Here is a 17,404-nt window from a genome sequence, read left to right on the forward strand (position 1 = left end):
ACACTGAATTAACAGCGTTTACCCGTTGGTTCGGTTATTTGCAGGTGTGGCAGTGGATGTATGAAAGGATGAAGGGAGAAGTCCTGTCTGGATGTTTCACAGCAGAAATCTGTTTAACAGAGAAACACTGATGTAAAGTGTGTTTCTCTGCGTTGATGGTGCAATCTGATGGGAATGATTTAAACTGATAAAACACACAAACACTGATTTACTCTTAGTTTTCTCCACAGAGCGTCCACCTGACACGGACAAACGGGAAGATAATTCACCAGTATCTCTTCATCCAGCTGGTAAGTGTCTGTACTTTAACAATTCTTCTGAAGTCTAATATTTCAGGAGTCTGACTCAACAGCGTGTGGTGGGAAATATATGACAACACTGCCCCGCTGTGGTCTTAATGAAGAACTACACTTTTAAGCGTATATTACAGATGCTGCTGCTGAAACAACGATCATAAATCCCACAAAGGCTGAGGTCGTAAATGCATCAGAAGGTCCTGCAGTTATAATATATAAATATGTATGTACTAAAGATATAAAGTGAGTGAGTTCTGCTTTGAGTTCCACGTTTAAATTCTATATTTGACTCAATAATAATAATAAATAGTATAATAAATAAGTAAATGAATAAATAAATACATGGAGTGCAGTCAAAAGCACAGTGTGTCCTTCACTGTAGAGGAGTAAAAGTATAAAGTAGTACCTCAAATTAGTATTTGAGTGCAGCGGTGGAATAACAGTTCCTGTTTCTAAAAAGTCATTTGTTGATTTTCCTTCTTGTAAACTGGATAATTCTCAACTATGGATCAAACAAAACAAGCAGTTTTTACAGAGTGGTAATAATCTGAACACTTCCTGCACCAATCCTCCACCACTCTGCTGTTATTTTTTAAATCTTTCTTAATCATTTACCTGTAAGGTAAATGATTAAGAAAGCTTCTGTTACATCCACGTTTGCACTGTCCGTGTTGCCTGTTTACAATCAGAGTTTTGTAGTTTCTTGTTTTTTTCTTGAGCAAAGAGCAGATGTGTCACATTAAACTCAGCACCCTGAAACAGTGTGTGATGAAAAACCCTCAGCGAGTGTCCAGGAGCCATTTTCACTTCCTGCTGGAAACAATGAGAACAGTCAATTATATCCTGAAAGTCACTTTGCTTCACTCTGTAATTGAAGTGAGTGCAGCTGAGTGTGTGTGTGTGTGCGTGTTCATGTGTGGGTCATGCATGTGTGTGGGCAGCGTGACTCATTTTGAGTTGAGGCACTGAAGGAGCAGAGAGTTCAGGCGAACGACGCTGAACAATGAAACGTACGTTTGCTCTTCTGCTGCTGCTTCTCCATCGTTTACTGCCGAGGTTGTTACCAACCAATCACAGGCCAGAGACGTGCACACAAGAAAAGTCAGAGACTGGCAGGGATCGTTTTTCTGCTGATAAAACTCAGTCTAAGGACTGTTCCTGTGGTGCAGTGTTATTACAGTTGCTTTGCTTCAGGTGTGTTTGCAGCTGCACTGCACCTTTTGAAAAAATGGTTTGTCTGTTCCAACTCTGTCCTTCTCCCACTTCATCTGTGTTTGGCCTGAAACTCACCAATTAAATCGATTCTCGCTGACTTTGATCTGCTTCCTTCAAACTGTGCAGAGATTTTAAACCACGAGGTGCACACACACACACACACACACACACACACACACACACACACACACACACACACACACACTGAAAAACACACTGGAGAGTCTCTGCTCCCTCAGCAGCAGGGGTGAACACAGTTTGCTTCTCTCTTTCCTTCAGTTTCCTCCCTCCCTCTCTCTCCCTCCTCCTCCTCCCCCCATCGTCTCCCTTCTCTTGGCGTCATTTTAATCCTCTCTCCACACTGAGAGGTACAGTGGATAGACACAGAGTGACGGGAGGAGAAGGAGAGACGTTTTCATCCTTTCTCTCCTTGTCCTGTTTCCTCCTTCTTTTCTTCTTTCTCTCATTCGTTTGTTCTTTTCTTTCTTTCTCCCCTGAGGTTTTCTGAGCCAGATGAGAGATGGGATGTGGAAACTCTTCACCAACCAGCAGCAGCAGCACTAGAGGTGAGAAACACTCAAAACTTTATGAAGTAAAACATTTTATTTGATTTATTTAGTTGCTGATGGCAGATTTAAAATCTCTTGTCTTTGCCTTTGGGCTTATTTAAGTTATTATAGTAACTTTTTCTGTCCCATAACACTGTTAAAGGGCCAGTTTGTGATGTTTTTGACCACGTAAAATGCACAGGTTCATTGTTGACATCATCTGTTCATGAAATCATGTTGTTTTACAGGAATCTTATTCTGAAAAGTTTGATCAATCCTATAGAAAAGGGAAGTTTCCATTCTTTATTTAAAAGCGTCACAGATCAGTTTAACGGAGGAAACACTGAATCAAACCAAGGGAAAAATTCATTCACTCATTTAACTGACGATTGATGTTTTTCATGTCCGTGATCTCAGGTCGAGCTGAGTCTTCATCAAAGGTGTAAGTACATTTTACACCTTTTACCTTTTATTAACACACACACACACACACACACACACACACACACACACACACACACACACACACACACACACACAGCATTTTCAAACACGTTTTGATGTTAAAACATGTCAGTGTTGTTTGACCTTTCTCTGATGTTACCTAAGCTCTACTGACTTCAGTACACAGGACGTGTTTTAATGTGTGTGTCTGTGTGTGTGTTCACAGATCAAATGAGTGTTTGCCTGAAGACGACAAACGAAAGTGAGTCATTCATTTTTGTTTTTATCTGTTTATGCATTACGCCTGATATTTATGTAAAGAATCATTAATGTGTGTGTGTGTGTGTGTGTGTGTGTGTGTGTGTGTGTGTGTGTGTGTGTGTGTGTGTGTGTGTGTGTGTGTTGTGAGATCAGGAACTATGGAGGTGTGTATGTGGGTTTACCTACAGACCTGAGCAACATTCCTCAAGTACAGATAGGATCCCTCAGAGGTAACACACACATTTACACCCGTTACACAGCTCACAAAGTGAGCGGAGACCAGGATCAGTTTCCCTGATTCTGGTCTGTGTGACAAGCTCGGTCCAATGGTTTTATTTAACATGGCTCTGGGCTCATGTTTTGTCTCCTGAGTTTGCAACTCTGCCTGTGAAAGTTTTGTGTTTGTGTTTGTGTTTGTGTGCTGAGAGGCAGCGAGTGTACATGAGAGAATACTACCACATATCCAACACACACACACACACACACACACACACACACACACACAGAGCCTCAGTTTCCTGTTGGATGTCCAGGGTCATGAGAGCATGAGAGAGAGAAAACACTGATCACTGCTCAGACTGTTTGTGTTTTATCTTTGTGACTCTAACGTGTGTGTGTGTGCATGTATTAATACTGTGTGCGTATTTTATATTATATTAGAGCTACAGGTCTGTTTCATTTGTTATGTGATTGGTGTTTGTGTGTGTGTGTGCTAATGAAAGTGTCCTCCACAGAGACTGACAGAGACTCGTTGTCCCTCAGGAAGCCGCTGTGGGGGAACGGACTCTAATTTTAATGAAGAGCCAGGTCTGTGCATGCTGGTGTGTGCGTGTGTGTGTGTGTGCATGCTGGTGTGTGTGTGTGCGTGTGTGTGTTTGATGGCCTCCTCCAGCTTCTCTCTGCCTTTTCATTAATGAGAGCTCTGATGTCGTGTGAGCAGTTAAAGAACCACGCCGGGGTTTTTGCAGCTCTGTGTGTTCGTGTGTAAATATCAGTGGTGAAATTGTAAATATATATACAGTAGTTTACAGTTACAGCAATAAGTCGATTGATTATTCGGCAGATATTTTAAATAATTGAACAATGTCGTTTTTCAACATTTGCTGGTTTCAGCTTCTCAAATGTAAAAATCTTTGTCTTATACGACACCAAACTGAAAACTAACCCATGAAAATGCCTCTGTGTGAACTGAAGGGTGCTACAGAAGAATGATGCAGCAGGAGGGAATTTGTCGAGGGAGAAGAAGAAGAAGAAGAAACCTTCCAGGCGTCCTGCAGATCCTCGGGGGTTTCATCAGGAGTCTCACAGGGGGAACAGCAGCAGCAGCAGGACGCCTCCTCTGTGAAGAACGGAGAGACCCCGGAGCCCGTTGTGCCGACACACCGGTAACAGACTTATTTTTTTATGGAAGCAGACGCGAACCTGGACTGAGATGGTTTAGATCATAGCTCAAAGGTTTTTATTCCAACCTTTGAGGACTCCACTGGGAGCTTTTCATTCGGCCCTGCAGGCGTGTGCGTGTTGTTTAGCTGCTTCATTTAGCTGTGACGGTGAACCGATAATCGATGAATCATTTTAGCCGTTTTTCAAGCAGAAATACTAAAAATATTCTTCCTGCTTTTCTTTTTCATGTTATAATTAAATGAAAATCTTTGGGTTTGGGACTTTTGGTCGGCCTGATAGATGAAAACATCACTTTAGGAAACTTGCAGCCCTAATGAGAGGCACTGCATTACACAAGGAAAATGTAGATATCAGGTAAAGATCATGCCAAACATGAAGGAGCATAAGTCTGGTGATCTTCTATATTTTTCTTATTGTCAATAAATCCAATGATGAATTTATCCAGATACGTCTAATCCAGAAAGTTATAGTCTTTGTTATAACAGTTTGGTTCTAATGAGGCAAATGGAAATTAAGATTTAGAGATTTCTAACAAAGTGATTTACAGTTCAAAAGTAAAATAGACAAGATAAACAGTGTGGTACATGTGGCTTTTTTTTGGCAGCGCTCGCCTGGTGTTTGGTTTGTTTGGGAGGAAAAGCTGCCGACTCTTGACGACAGGGTACGAACAGTAAGAGGCTCCTGCTGCGAGACAACGTCAGTACATCGTTTTCTCCTCGGAGCCTCTGAACAGTAAACAAATGGAAGTTATTTACTTTTCATCAAACAGTCCTAAATCCAAAGATATTCAGTTTACTATCAGGTGATGAAGAGAAGCATTAAATCCTCACATTTGAGAAGCTGATAAATATTTAGACACTGTGCTTGAAAAATGACTAAAACAACTAATCGCTTAAACAAATAAAACAGTTTTAATTTTCAGTCGATCGACTAATCGATTAACTGTTGCAGCTCTAAACACAAGTGTAAAGTTAAACTAATTACTGATATGAAACTTCAATAATTAAAAGATAAGCTCTTCAGTTGAAAATAAATATTTAATTTGGATAAAAGTTCTGCTTTCATACAAAAATGTTGATCCAGTTCACAATGACAAAAACGTTTCGGGGAACAAACCACAAACTGTCAACAAAAACGAGGCGTTAGCTGTGATGTGCACAGGTGCATTAATCCATATAGAGCAACATAAAGTGCATTGGAATGAAGTGTGTGCGTGTGTGTGTGTGTGTGTGTGTGTGTGCGTGTGTGTGTATGTGTGTGCGTGTGTGTGTGTGTGTGTGTGCGTGTGTATGCGTGTGTGTGTGTGTGTGTTGGGGGGAGGTTTACCTACTGAGGTCTGTGCGGTTTGGAGGTTAGACTGAAGCTGAATGTGCTGTGGAATCTCATTGTGTGTTTATCACGTGTTAAACAGCGACCTGGCAGCGACACACACACGGTCGAAGCTCATTGAACTTACTACAGAAACTGCTCGCTGTTCATTAACCATGATGCTCATAGTGTGACTCCATGGTAACTCTGTTTGCATTCATTCTTACCATTTCTCCACAGCGTAGGATCTACTGTGGACGAATCACCTCATCTCAATCACACAAAGCCCTGACTTCCTTTCCTGATGACCACTTCCTCTCCTGAAGCTAACTTCCTGTAAAGTTGTGACAGTTCATCGGGCCGTGGCACCTTTGACTCCGGCGTGCAGGGGATGTCAAAGTCCGACGAACCCTGAGACTCCGGCAGCTCCGACGGGAGAACCAGACTGTCGCTCTCCTCCTTCTGAGTCGTGGTATTGGTCCTCGCCTGCCCTTGCTCCCGCCCCGCCTGCTCTGGTTGGAGGATCAAGGTGTCGGGCAGGCACACGTCCATGTTCTGGGAGGAATGGTTGGACAGAGAGGCAGACAGGGTCAGGCTGAAGTTTTCGGTGTTGTCAGTTTCTTCTTCTTCGCTGAAGAGTTCGGGCGTCTGTGACCCGGTCATCCTGGAGGGGGAGGTGGTGGTGTTGGAGCAGCAGGATTGTGATTGGCTGTTCTGGCTGTCAGTCGGCATTTCTGCAGTAAAGAAGTCCTCCCATTTCGGAGTGTTGGAAGCCTCTTTGCTTTGTCCCTCCGTCTCCTTTTCCTCGGGTTCTTTATTCCTCTCTCCCTCTGGCATCACCTCCTCCTTCGTCAGTTTCGTGTCCCCCCTTCCCTCCTGGTCCTCCTCCTCATCTTCCTCTTCACCATTGGACTCAGTGCAGTCGACGTAGTTGCTTGCAGCAGACTGTGCGTCTGTGACCGTCAGAGGTAAACACTCTTCCACAGACACAGGGGGCGCTGTTCTCTGATGACTCTCAATTTTCTCTAAAAAACAACAGAATAAGAAAATAAGAAAAGGACCTTGTAGCAAACGATCAGTGTGAGCCGGAGATACACGAGAGGCGTAATGCTAAAAAAAAAGAAGTGAAACCTGCAGTAACTTTTGTTTTTGGCCACCTGGGGGCAGAAACTAGATGTGAAGTTCAACACATCAGGTTTTAGTCGATATGTTGAAAGCTGCTGATCTCCAGCTGTTACAGATCAACACGATCCTTCACCTGCAGTGATTAACTGTTCATGCACCTTTCTGTAGTTCGTGGTTCAGCCCCATCTTTTTCCTCACTGGTGCCAGGTCCAGCCCGTCAAACAGGTCGTCCTCACTCCCTGAGTCTGAGCGCAAGGAAAAAGACCTTTAAAAGTCAGATATCTATCTGTAAACTGTCAGCAGCTGTGCATCTGAAATAACGAATATAAAATGTACTGTTTCCAATGTAAAGAACTTCTAATCTGTTTCATCATCACATTTCTGTTTTTAAACAGGGTCTGAGCGTGCTGAACAAAGGCACACCGTTTATATATCATGTTCCATATGGCGACCTGTAAACACGTATCACAGCCACAAAGGCAGTTACACATGTTGTTGTGGAGAACACCTGTTGTGGTTGCGTGTGTGTTTGAGTTACCGTATGTAGGTCGCTCCACCCTGCTGCGTTTAAGGACTCCCAGAGGTTTGTAAATGAACGCAGCCTGATCAGTTTGGTTCCTGCACATCAGCTTCAGCCTGATCACACACACACACACACACACACACACACACACACACACACACACACACACACAGTCAGTGTTGTTTGGTTTGATAAACAGTTTAGTCGTGTGTGATCATCATTCGTACAGAAACTGATCACATGTCTGAGACGGCGGTTCTATAACAAAATGTGATATTTGTGCATTTTATTCACAGACTTTTGATCAATTCTGTGAATATTAGATAATATTTATATAATATGTGAAGCTTCTGGTAGGAACTTCACTCACATGTGTGTGACCTCAGTCAGTGTCAGGCCAATGGGGATAACACTGGGGTAGATGTTGACCGGTTGGAGATAAGACAAAAAGTCTTTAAGCTGAAAATGAGGAAGAACACTGAGGATGAGGATGAGGATCAGTCCACATGTGAACAAATCTACTCGTCCAGTTTTCTGAACCAGATGTTACTTTACAAAGTGCAAAAATAATAAAAAAAGGAATATAAAGATAATGTTTATTTGTAATGTCAAATTCTATCTGTTATATTTATATTTATTCCTTAAGCTATTCTGTTGTTTATCCACAGCCGCACAATTCTGGTTAAATACATTAAAACTAAATAAATAATAATAATCACAGTACCTCAGAGTAGGAGGAGTGGAAGCTGAAACAGGCTCTGAAGGAGCTGGATCCTGTTCTGAAAAAAAAAAAGTTTAAGTCTCATAAACAAACTAAATGTGATTTGACAGGAGTTAACATTTCTTCTAACTGGGACATTTGAAACTGTTCTTACTTTATTATAACGTTGGTTTTCTTGGTTCTCTCTCCGAACCACATGGTGGACGGTTTAATGCTGATGATACGAAGAGGGGTCCCGTCAGGGGCCGTGCAGCCACACGGCAGCCTGTTGCCTTGGAAATACTCCTCATCCTACACACACAAAATGAATTTTTTTTAAAGGAACAGTTCATACATTTACTTTCTTGCAAAGACTAGCTTATGCTAAGCTAAGCTAACAGGCTTAAAAAACTGTTGCACTTTTTAGGAAAATCTGTTGTGTGTGAGAGTGAAGCGGGACCTTTGGGTGCCGACAGGCATGAATCTGCGTCCTGCGGTCAGTCGTCACATAGCTCAGGATCTCTGGCATCTTCTTGAACATTGCCAGATTGTTGACGTGGATCTGTGGGAAAATTACACAACAAAACATTCAAAACTTCAGCTGCGCATTGATCCCGTGGATTCATACATGAAAACACGCACATTTGTACAGAAATGTGTGTAGAGCCCCAGTTCGGCCTGGGTTTTTTCCTTCTACATTTTTTTTAATCAGCTCAGAGTGAAATTTGATCTTTGTGTGAAAATGGAGGAAGAGTGCTTTTGCTAATCTGATCGATGAAAAGAACCACGGGGAATATTTCATGTCCCCACCTCCCTCTGTAACGTTAATCCCGCTGGAGTGGGGCTCATATGTCACCTGTGTGTTGAACTCTTCTCCCAGGTTAGTGAACAAGTATTCATATCCATATGCAGCTTTACAGTTGAGCCACGCCACATGATATGGACTCTGACTGATCCAGTTTCCAATAAGCTCCAAGATACCGTTCAGACAGACCTCCTACACACACACACACACAGTCATCATTACAAGAATATCATGTTAAAAAAAACATATATTGCATATATTGGAATACACTTTAAAAATTCACATTCCAGGAATCCCACAGAAAAAAAACGTACCCGAGTGGGAATTTGATAGAAGCGTGGGTCATAGAAAGTGGAGTCCAGATACACACTCTGAATGTCTTTTACTCTGTGGGAAATGAAACACTGCTGTGAAAAAACATAATGTTTGTTTAATGTCATCCAACAGTGTTTCCAGAAGAAAGAGGCGCCGTCCAAACACAACATGTGAAGAGGAACTCAGACGTCTCACACGGGAAGACAGGACACATCATTCAGCGGTAAGAACCTCAGACCATTCAGTTTTAATCAACGCCTACAATCAACAAGGCATCATTTTCTCTCACCACAATCTGAACCCTCACAATGAGTGTAAAACACGTTAGGATGTAAACACATCCATCCATCTACATGTACCTGTATATGTTAATTTCATCTATTGCTTCCATGGTTTCACTTTGCAAAGCCACAGCCATTTAACCAGTCTTGTTTCAAAGTCCATTCAATATCCTTTTTCCATTATTTCAGGAGGCATTGCACCTAATAGGATGAATATTGAATTCATAACGAAATGCATTCACGGTCTGTTCGTCTAATCCAGGGTTTCTGTTACTGTTGAGCACGTTTCTGTTCATCAGTTCATCAGTGACCGACCTGCTGCCAGAGTGCAGATGTTCTATCCTGGATGTGTGTCCCACAGCCAACCTGAAGTCTCCTGTGTACAACACGTTTCCCTGAGAACCTTCAAATAGGAACCTACACACACAAACCGTGTCATGCTGTGAAAAAAACATGTGTCTCGCTCTACAATAACACAAATCTGAGGACTCAGTAGTTCAGGAAAAGTATATAAAGACATGGCAAATCATTTAATACTTAAACTCACATAACGGAGCCGGGACAGTGACCTGCAGGAAGCAACGTCACCACAACCTCTTCTTTCTGTCACACAAACAACAGACAAGGTGTTTAAGGGAAAAAAACACACTGAAACATACACGATAGGTTTAATCTACATGTTCGACTGGAGGCTACTTCTTTCAAGAAAGGAAAGAAACAAGAGAGAAGGATATAGAGAGGAAATAACAGTGAACATTATGACCTGTTGGCTACTGTGTGACCCCTCTACCTGACAACTTTTAGTAATGTCAGAGAAAATGAGGAAATCAGTTTTTACCTCTCCTGATGCCTCATCCACGAGGGAGATCTGAGTTGGGCTTTCCAGCTCCAGCGGAACCTGAACAGATTATTAATCAGAACAGCTAATGACAGAAAATCCAAACTAGAAAAAACATAAATTCCAATTTCACTGTCCGCAACATCTGACACCTCAAATACCAGAGATTACAATGAAACCGTAAGACATGATGACTCTCAGCTACACAGGAAATCAACTGTACGGTCTGAGAGTAACAGAGGAGACTTACTATGTATTCCTCCCAGAAGGAGTACTTTGGATTGCTCAGCAGAAGCTCTTTGGTCACAAAGGAGCAGTAGAGTCTGACTGTATGACTGTAACCAAAGGAGAACACAGGACGTACATGTTCAGTTTCTGTTATTATATGTTGACATGTTTGTTTGTGGAAAAACTGCTGCTACTGGACAAAACAACCATTTCCTTGTGTGGCTGACATCTGTGCTTAGGTCAAGGATTTGAGACACACCCAGTTTGAAGCAGCTGACGGTTCTTTACTGTAAATAAATAAATAAATTTATCTGTTTATTAATCTGGAATGAAGTAAGCTACAGTCCAAAGAGTGTTCACCTGAACTGCAGCTTTCTCTTCAGCAGAGGTCCTTTCAGTCCTTTCATGTGGTCTGTGGAAAGCGACAACACTGAAGTCAGACCGGCGTAAACAGCGCGGAGACCTGCGGCTCTGTGAGTTGTACACACTAACACATAAAATGTAGATATTGTACTCGCCGAGGATGCTAGTTAGCTGCCAAGCTCACCTTTGTGACAGTGGGAGAGGAAATATGCCCGGGCATGTAGGTTCTCCCGGTCGAACCGGTCCAGAGAAATTGTAGGATACTCCTTCATGCGACCTGCAAATGAGCTCATCTTTATCCCGAACCTTGTGTTGATATCTTCTAAAATTAAGGGTGTTGTTTTTAACTCAGATAGCACTGTTTGCTACCATCACCGCCGGCGTTTGTTTGTCCCGCCCACCGAGTTGAGCTTCTTCCTCGTCGTTTTTTTTTTTACATTCATTGCATTTACTGGGTATTTTCGCCATCTATTGTCAACACATTCCCCGGGTTTCTTTGCTTTATCTGAACCGTTTGCTTGAAATATTTCACATTTAGCATGAATAGAAACATATCGGAGTTTTAAATGATGCCATCGTTCAGCCACCAACAGAAAAAATCCTTAGTTCGTGCCTGGTATCAGCCCGATGTGATGGCATATTCTTTGGAGCCATCTACTGGAAAATCATCCTCAAAACATAGAAGAAGAAGTTTCACGGTAACCAGGCAACCACAGAAGCTAAGGGTTACAACTGCTAACAATCACCGCTAGCCAACTGCCACCTGGAAAGTATTTTCAAGCAGCTAAATACAGACAAAAAGGACGTAAGTAAACTCTGTAATGCCGGAATTTTCAGAAATTAACAGCAATGTGATTAAAAGTGACTGCGAGTTTTTCTAAGTTGTCTTAAAAACGCTAAGTAGAGGTTACACTTCATCTTTGGAGCACGACACATACGAAACTCCATTTAATAATGTTGCATTTAAAGTGTTGATGCATACGGATAAATATAGAAACGTATAACATTTTGTTTTTTTTAGTGTCCACATTTCAGCTCGGCACACATTTAACACATCAAATAACGCTGAGTTTTGCAAAATTTCACTTTTCATAACTGTAAACTTGTGATACAGTCTTGTGCCAAAATAGATCGCCAGTTGCACAGCAGTTCAGTTCTAAATTTATTTTTAATTTGCCAGATTATCTTGATGATATGTTTAACCTCTTAATGACGGTTCCAATAAACGTCTTTGCTGATTTTTAAGAAAGTTTTAAAAACGGAGCAAATAGTTTACTCTGCCAGGTTAGAAATGAAAGAAACTGATGAATCGGTCAGTGTAAGCCTGAAGCATGTTCTTCTCATGCCTTGTTCGTTACCAGAGACCAGTCTCTTGACATTAGGACAAAGCATTTCTGTGACATTTTGTCCGTCATCAACGTCATGTCCTGTCCTACTGATAACAACTCCAAGCCAAAGTCCATGAGCAGAGCCAGAGGATGGACAGCAGAGGTGGAAAACCTGTTCAGATTCCAACAGGCAGGCTACAGAGATGAACTGGAGTACATGCAAGTCAAACAAGGGGCTCTGGTAAATATTATTCTGATTTTTTGAGTTGGTAATTGCAGCTTGGTTTATAACACACTGTGATGTAGTTGTACACAGCCATAAGGACATTTTATATGATTAGAACTATGTTTTAATATATATTTGTTCATTATCTGTTTATATAACAGGCACCATCTTTAGGTGCCCACAGGAAGAGTTAGAGTTGTTAACAGATGAATAAACTACTGCTAATACATTATGTGAAAGGTGACTTAATATAAAGTGCTCATTAGCTTTTTTCCACTTTTACAACTGAGTAATTACTTAGGTTGTTTTATAATATTATTCTGACGATGTCTCTCCTGGTCTGTATTTCTGTTTCAGATTGACAAGTGGCCAGAGACTGGCTTTGTGAAGAAGCTCCAACGTCAAGACAACACATTTTATTACTACAGCAAGAGAAGAGAATGTGAGGACCGTGATGTCCCTAAAGTCAAAATCTATTCATATTAAGGTATTCTGGACTCTCCCATCCACTGAGGATGGGGCTCCATCGTCCCATTTATTATTATCATAAAGTCGACACATGTCAACACACACACACACACCATGGGCACAGATTATACCTGCTTTGAAGTCAAAGTTGTGGCCTTTTTGTTTTTAATAAATGAATTTTGAACCTACATATCAGAATGGCTTTGTAGAGGCTTTACAGTGTGTTTCTTCAGACATTTGAGTCTCACATTTGAGTCTCATCTACTGTTAAACAAACACTGTTTGTTTAATCAGATACTAAAGGTTCAAAATAATGTGGTTTTTTTTTTACATGCTGCTCTACTTCTTTTGACTGAGAAATATTCTCAGTGGTTGAGAGTTAAACAAACAATTCTCTCATCTAATTCTCAGGAAAGAAAATAAGCATATTTACCAAAAAGGCAAACTATTCTTTTAAAAAATGTGCTTTCAGTCTAAAAATAACCAAACAGACTTGGGTAACCTGGCGAGGCCCGAGGGCCCAGAGCTCATTTTTACCTCAGGGCCCCTTATAATCCAGTCCTGACCTTAAATAAAATGTTTGTACTGTATCTAATGCACACTGTCGGAGCTGAACATGTGATATGTAGCTGAATCATTTTAATGTGGCCCCCAGTAAAAGGATTTGACAACAGTTAGATAGCAGTAATACAAAGAGGCTCATTTATCTGCTGTTTTACTGCTGGTTTAATCTGTTTCAAAGACATTTATGCTTTGTGTTGTGTTTTTGAATTCTACAAACTGTAAACGACTTCCAGTTAAAAGAGAGGAGAGATAAAGGCAGAATTTTAATTTTAATTACAACACATCAATGCAAATAAGTCATGTCAGCCTGTTTTATTCAGATAAATTTCATGCCTCAAGTATCAATAACCAAGCTTTTTGTTTATTTATTTCTAAGCTACAGGGTTTAATGAGGAGAGATTTCATGACTACTCACTGCAACCCTCATTACGTGTTTGAAAAATGTGACTTAAGTTTTCTGTAGCTGGGATTAAACTGGGCCTGTCACGCTCTCCTCATGTGATGGTAACATGAAGACTGAGGCATCCTGTGCACCCCAGTGGCTCTCAGATCTTAGGTTTTCTTCCCACCTGACCAAGAACATATCACTTTATTTAACTGCCTTTGGGGTGAGAGATTTATTATTTATGCTTATCAACTTCTAATTAGAAAGAAAGCTGAGTGGAACAGCACAGAGAAACTCACAAGCTGATGTGACTGCAGCGAGGAAGGTGGGTGCAATATAATACTCTATATACTCTATAATATAATATAATACACCAAGTTTGGCGCACTGTGCGTGCGTCAGTGAATATGGCTAACCCAGCGGTTTAACTGCTTTAACTGAAGCCACCGGGCTTAAATCTGTAATGTATTGAAACAATTTAGCCTGAAATGATTTAGCCTGATCGTTTCGTATTTGTCTTTGAGTAATGAAAAGCATTCACACGACGTACCGCCAAAGAGAACCCACTGTTAAATGGCTTGATTTTTGAATGGAGTTTGGCGAAGTGCGTGTGCGTCAGCGGACCTGACAAGCCGAGCAGCGCGGTAGTCGGCTCAGCGGTACTTGAACTCGCCTTTAACAGATGGAACTGAAGCTACCGGGCTTATTCCCTTTAATTTTGACCCCGCTGTTCGGCTTTTACGAAGTTATGTTTCCAGTGAAGTCAACACGGGAACTGTCAGGCAAGTGTGCGTGGGGCTGAATTTGGAGGGAAACAGTCGGGCTAACAGCTTGTTAACTAAATGCGTTTTGTTGATTCCTCTCTAGCGGCGGAGGAGCTGTGTGGATCAAGGTTAGCTTAGCTTCGTTAGCCTGCCAACCTGCTGTACAGTTGGCCTTGTACCGGGCAAAGCTCAGGTTAGCTAACATAATGTTACCTTAGTGTTACACTCGCCGGTTTATACCTGGTTAGTAGTATTGGTAACTAAATATGTTGGATGTTTTCTCCACGTAACAGTGACATATGGTTAGTTCGGTTGATTTGCCCTCAGGTAAGTTATGTCAACTTGCACGGCTAACGAGCTGTTTGGGTAAAGTTGGTAAGGTATTTGCTCAGCTATTGTTAGCATGATAATCTATTTACTAATCGAGCTAGCTAGTAAGACTGCACGTAAATCTAAATGATCGACTCAGTCTGCTTTTTGTCGTGTTGGTGGTTGACTGAGAGATTTTATCGGGACTTTCTGACCGAGATAAACTGACGTTGTTTTGATCTCTGCAGCTTTATGTCGACTTACACTCTGACAAATGGTCGGACTCGTTTTATTTATTTATTTATTTTTGGTTTTCTGAGTGTTCACAGAGCTGGGTAAGGGCTTAGTTGTGAGGGGAGCTGTAAAACTAAGTACCGGTACCGACCGTCACTGCACTCAGATGGGAGGGGGGGCTTCAACATTGTTCTTTATCTCATTACAGTATTCTCATTACAGTTACCCAGAGCTCAAGGCAGTGTCTTCAGATGTTGTGTCTAGTCTGATCGTCTGGAGCTATAGTCTCTGCAGGTCCTTTCACATGTTGTTATAACAATATAAGACGAATTATAAAGTGTACCGATATTCTAAAACTAACACTGGTACAGTTACCTGTTGAAAAGGGACTGGATGGTTATCTCAGCTACATCTGAACTAGTTTTGTTGACATACACGTAGCATCAGCTCACATGTGAACCAGATATTTTTCTTCTTAGCACGGTTAAGTCGTGGGGTCTCTTTTTAAGAAGCCTAGTGAATCACAAGGCTCTGGAGGAATGTAGCTTTAGGCCAGGTTTATGCTCGCTTATAATGAAGCTCTTGTTTTCCACTGTTTTCTGCTGAGAAAGCTCAGCGAGGGTTTTATTTCCTTTCCCTCTGCCCCCTCACCCAGAGAGGAAGAAACAACCGCAGCTGCCATCGCTGTCTTTGTGAAAACGGTGGTTTAGCTCACATGAAGACATCGGGTGAAACTGTGGAGTGAGAGAAGTATTTTAAACCTTTCCAGAGGTGATGACATCCTGACCTCCTGTAAAGTTGCCTGTACAGTTATGTACTCCATTTGGACAGTTATAACCCTCTCTGAAAAGACTTCGATGAAGACACCCAGGCTTTGTAGTTTGGGTAACGCTCTAAGTGTCAAACACAGGCTGAAGCCCCCAGGTGTGCAAACAGAAACGGGATGTGGGCAGGTTTCTAACAGCAAACTGAGCCTCAACTTTCCCCTTTCTTTTCTAATTTCAGATAATTATACTTCCCCTGATTTGGTTATGGTCCTCATGAAATATCATGGTCTTTTGAGGCCTGTAATCAAACTAGGAGATTTGTGAGTTGGACTGCTGAATGCAGAAATAACGTAACGACAGATTTTTTTATGGCTCTACCACTGAGGCAGGATGTCGCAGGAAATCCTGGTGTTGTGAGGGAATTTTTGGATGTCTGAAGTTTGGGATTTGTCACATGTCCAAAGATACAGTAACAGAATGTATTTCACAGCTGTTTTCACACATTTATTGCAGCAGATTGTTTTCAGCCAGTTTCAAAATTAACTTTGATAACATGAACTTCAATGTTTTAAATGTGCAAAACAATCGTGCTGCTGTGTTTGAGGCGTGTGACTGGATGATGACTGGATGTTGTGGTGATGATGTGTTTTCTTTGAAAACACTTGAGGACAAAAAATGAAATCGGTCAGTGACTCGTGGGTAATGACTGTAAAATTGGTTTCCTGGTATTTGTAGAAAGGAATTTTTCCACAGGAAATAATTCAGCTGCCTGTTAACACACTGTGGAACAGGCACATGGTGACCACCTACCTAACACCTGGCCTGAAGCAGCGCTCTGGTATCGGGCACTAAGACGGTTGCACCAGGTCTTTAAGTCCTGTAAGTTGTGAGGCGACGCCGTCATGAATCAGACTACTTCTTCTCAGACTTAAAAAACCTTTGTGTTAAATCTTGGGAGTAGCTCCACCTTGACAAGTCCTGTTTTGGACTGAATAAGAGACCTTGACATCAGGGCTGAGTCAGTATGAAGAAAGCTAATGTTGCTCTGATTTCAGTTTCCTTTATCTGTCGTCATCAGCACCACAGCTCAAAGATGGAGGGAACTGTGGTTTGTTATCACACTCGAATAGAGGAAGTGAATCAGGAGGAACTACAATAAAAACCTGTTTTCTGTTGTATCTGGTTTTGTTGAGAAAGACAAGCGACACTCCTCTGTTCAGGAAACTCTCAGCGTCTCAGTGCTTTTATATTTTAATTGTGTTTTCCAAATGACAGGAGTTTAGATGCTGTCGTAGCAGAACCAGAGCACAGTTATCAGAGTTGTTTCCCATAAATCAACTTATCATTGCAGCTCTAGTTGCTTCTCATATGTAGTGATTGCACAGCTCTGCTCATTTCCTTTGATAGTAATAAAATAAGATGCAGAAACTCTGGATTTTTCAGGTTTTCACAGTCCATTCAGGATGTGATGTAGTGGGGGAGTTTCTGTTGCCAGGTTGAGTGATTCACTCTCAAGTTTCTTGTGTTACAAACTTCTCATACTCTCACTTCTTTTTGTCTCACAGGTTAAAGTAAGAAGCTCACCTGCTCAGCAGAGTCCACCCTCCATAATGTCCCCATTAGCCTGTGGACACTGACAGCTTCCCTGACACGGCACAGAGGGACGCAGCTGGAAACGAGCCTGCTAGCATGCAGCACTGGGCCG

At 41.7% G+C, this 17,404-nt stretch overlaps 3 protein-coding genes and 1 long non-coding RNA gene across 6 annotated transcripts; 3 read left to right on the top strand and 1 right to left on the bottom strand.

Annotated features, from left to right (window-relative positions):
- The first annotated feature begins 1,884 nt into the window (after window positions 1–1,884).
- On the top strand, window positions 1,885–3,121 carry LOC121175990 (overexpressed in colon carcinoma 1 protein-like). The gene is made up of 4 exons (XM_041029899.1): window positions 1,885–2,077; window positions 2,477–2,501; window positions 2,730–2,765; window positions 2,918–3,121. Exons 1-4 carry the CDS (start codon window positions 2,032–2,034, stop codon window positions 3,060–3,062), a joined length of 252 nt encoding a protein of 83 aa, XP_040885833.1. The 5' UTR covers window positions 1,885–2,031; the 3' UTR covers window positions 3,063–3,121.
- A 300-nt stretch (window positions 3,122–3,421) lies between these two features.
- Window positions 3,422–5,835, top strand: LOC121175991. The gene is made up of 3 exons (XR_005892852.1): window positions 3,422–3,571; window positions 3,959–4,149; window positions 5,717–5,835. It is a non-coding gene; the product is annotated as an uncharacterized LOC121175991 (long non-coding RNA).
- dclre1c (DNA cross-link repair 1C, PSO2 homolog (S. cerevisiae)) lies at window positions 5,187–11,028 on the bottom strand. The gene is made up of 15 exons (XM_041029892.1): window positions 10,839–11,028; window positions 10,652–10,703; window positions 10,314–10,398; window positions 10,064–10,123; window positions 9,773–9,828; window positions 9,541–9,642; window positions 8,944–9,016; window positions 8,681–8,821; window positions 8,285–8,386; window positions 8,000–8,136; window positions 7,849–7,903; window positions 7,495–7,583; window positions 7,140–7,237; window positions 6,760–6,846; window positions 5,187–6,501 (listed from the first exon to the last, which is right to left on the bottom strand). The coding sequence occupies exons 1-15, from the start codon at window positions 10,945–10,947 to the stop codon at window positions 5,753–5,755; spliced, it is 1,995 nt and encodes a 664-aa protein (XP_040885826.1). The 5' UTR covers window positions 10,948–11,028; the 3' UTR covers window positions 5,187–5,752.
- Window positions 10,704–17,393, top strand: meig1 (meiosis/spermiogenesis associated 1). 3 transcript variants are annotated; one of them, XM_041029898.1, is made up of 4 exons: window positions 11,345–11,459; window positions 12,016–12,223; window positions 12,566–12,695; window positions 17,265–17,393. In XM_041029898.1, exons 2-3 carry the CDS (start codon window positions 12,077–12,079, stop codon window positions 12,692–12,694), a joined length of 276 nt encoding a protein of 91 aa, XP_040885832.1. In that variant the 5' UTR covers window positions 11,345–11,459; window positions 12,016–12,076; the 3' UTR covers window position 12,695; window positions 17,265–17,393. The 3 variants fall into 3 exon arrangements, with proteins under 3 accessions (XP_040885831.1, XP_040885832.1, XP_040885830.1); XM_041029897.1 differs by lacking the exons at window positions 11,345–11,459; window positions 17,265–17,393 and adding an exon at window positions 10,704–10,764 and having other exon boundaries at window positions 12,566–13,489; XM_041029896.1 differs by lacking the exon at window positions 17,265–17,393 and having other exon boundaries at window positions 12,566–13,489.
- Window positions 17,394–17,404: the final 11 nt, after the last annotated feature.

This window comes from Toxotes jaculatrix, chromosome 22, assembly GCF_017976425.1.
Source record: "Toxotes jaculatrix isolate fToxJac2 chromosome 22, fToxJac2.pri, whole genome shotgun sequence".
NCBI lineage: Eukaryota > Metazoa > Chordata > Actinopteri > Toxotidae > Toxotes > Toxotes jaculatrix.

Excerpts from the sequence above, each read along its gene's own strand:
- meig1 (XM_041029897.1), top strand. The coding sequence starts at position 12,077 with ATGTCCTGTCCTACTGATAACAACTCCAAGCCAAAGTCCATGAGCAGA. Across the intron at positions 12,224-12,565 it reads AAGTCAAACAAGGGGCTCTG|ATTGACAAGTGGCCAGAGAC; the intron begins GTAAATATTATT and ends TTTCTGTTTCAG.
- LOC121175990 (XM_041029899.1), top strand. The coding sequence starts at position 2,032 with ATGGGATGTGGAAACTCTTCACCAACCAGCAGCAGCAGCACTAGAG. Across the intron at positions 2,078-2,476 it reads CAGCAGCAGCAGCACTAGAG|GTCGAGCTGAGTCTTCATCA; the intron begins GTGAGAAACACT and ends CCGTGATCTCAG. Across the intron at positions 2,502-2,729 it reads GCTGAGTCTTCATCAAAGGT|ATCAAATGAGTGTTTGCCTG; the intron begins GTAAGTACATTT and ends GTGTGTTCACAG.
- dclre1c (XM_041029892.1), bottom strand. The coding sequence starts at position 10,947 with ATGAGCTCATTTGCAGGTCGCATGAAGGAGTATCCTACAATTTCTCTG. Across the intron at positions 10,704-10,838 it reads CCTCTCCCACTGTCACAAAG|ACCACATGAAAGGACTGAAA; the intron begins GTGAGCTTGGCA and ends CGCTTTCCACAG. Across the intron at positions 6,502-6,759 it reads GAACCACGAACTACAGAAAG|AGAAAATTGAGAGTCATCAG; the intron begins GTGCATGAACAG and ends GTTGTTTTTTAG.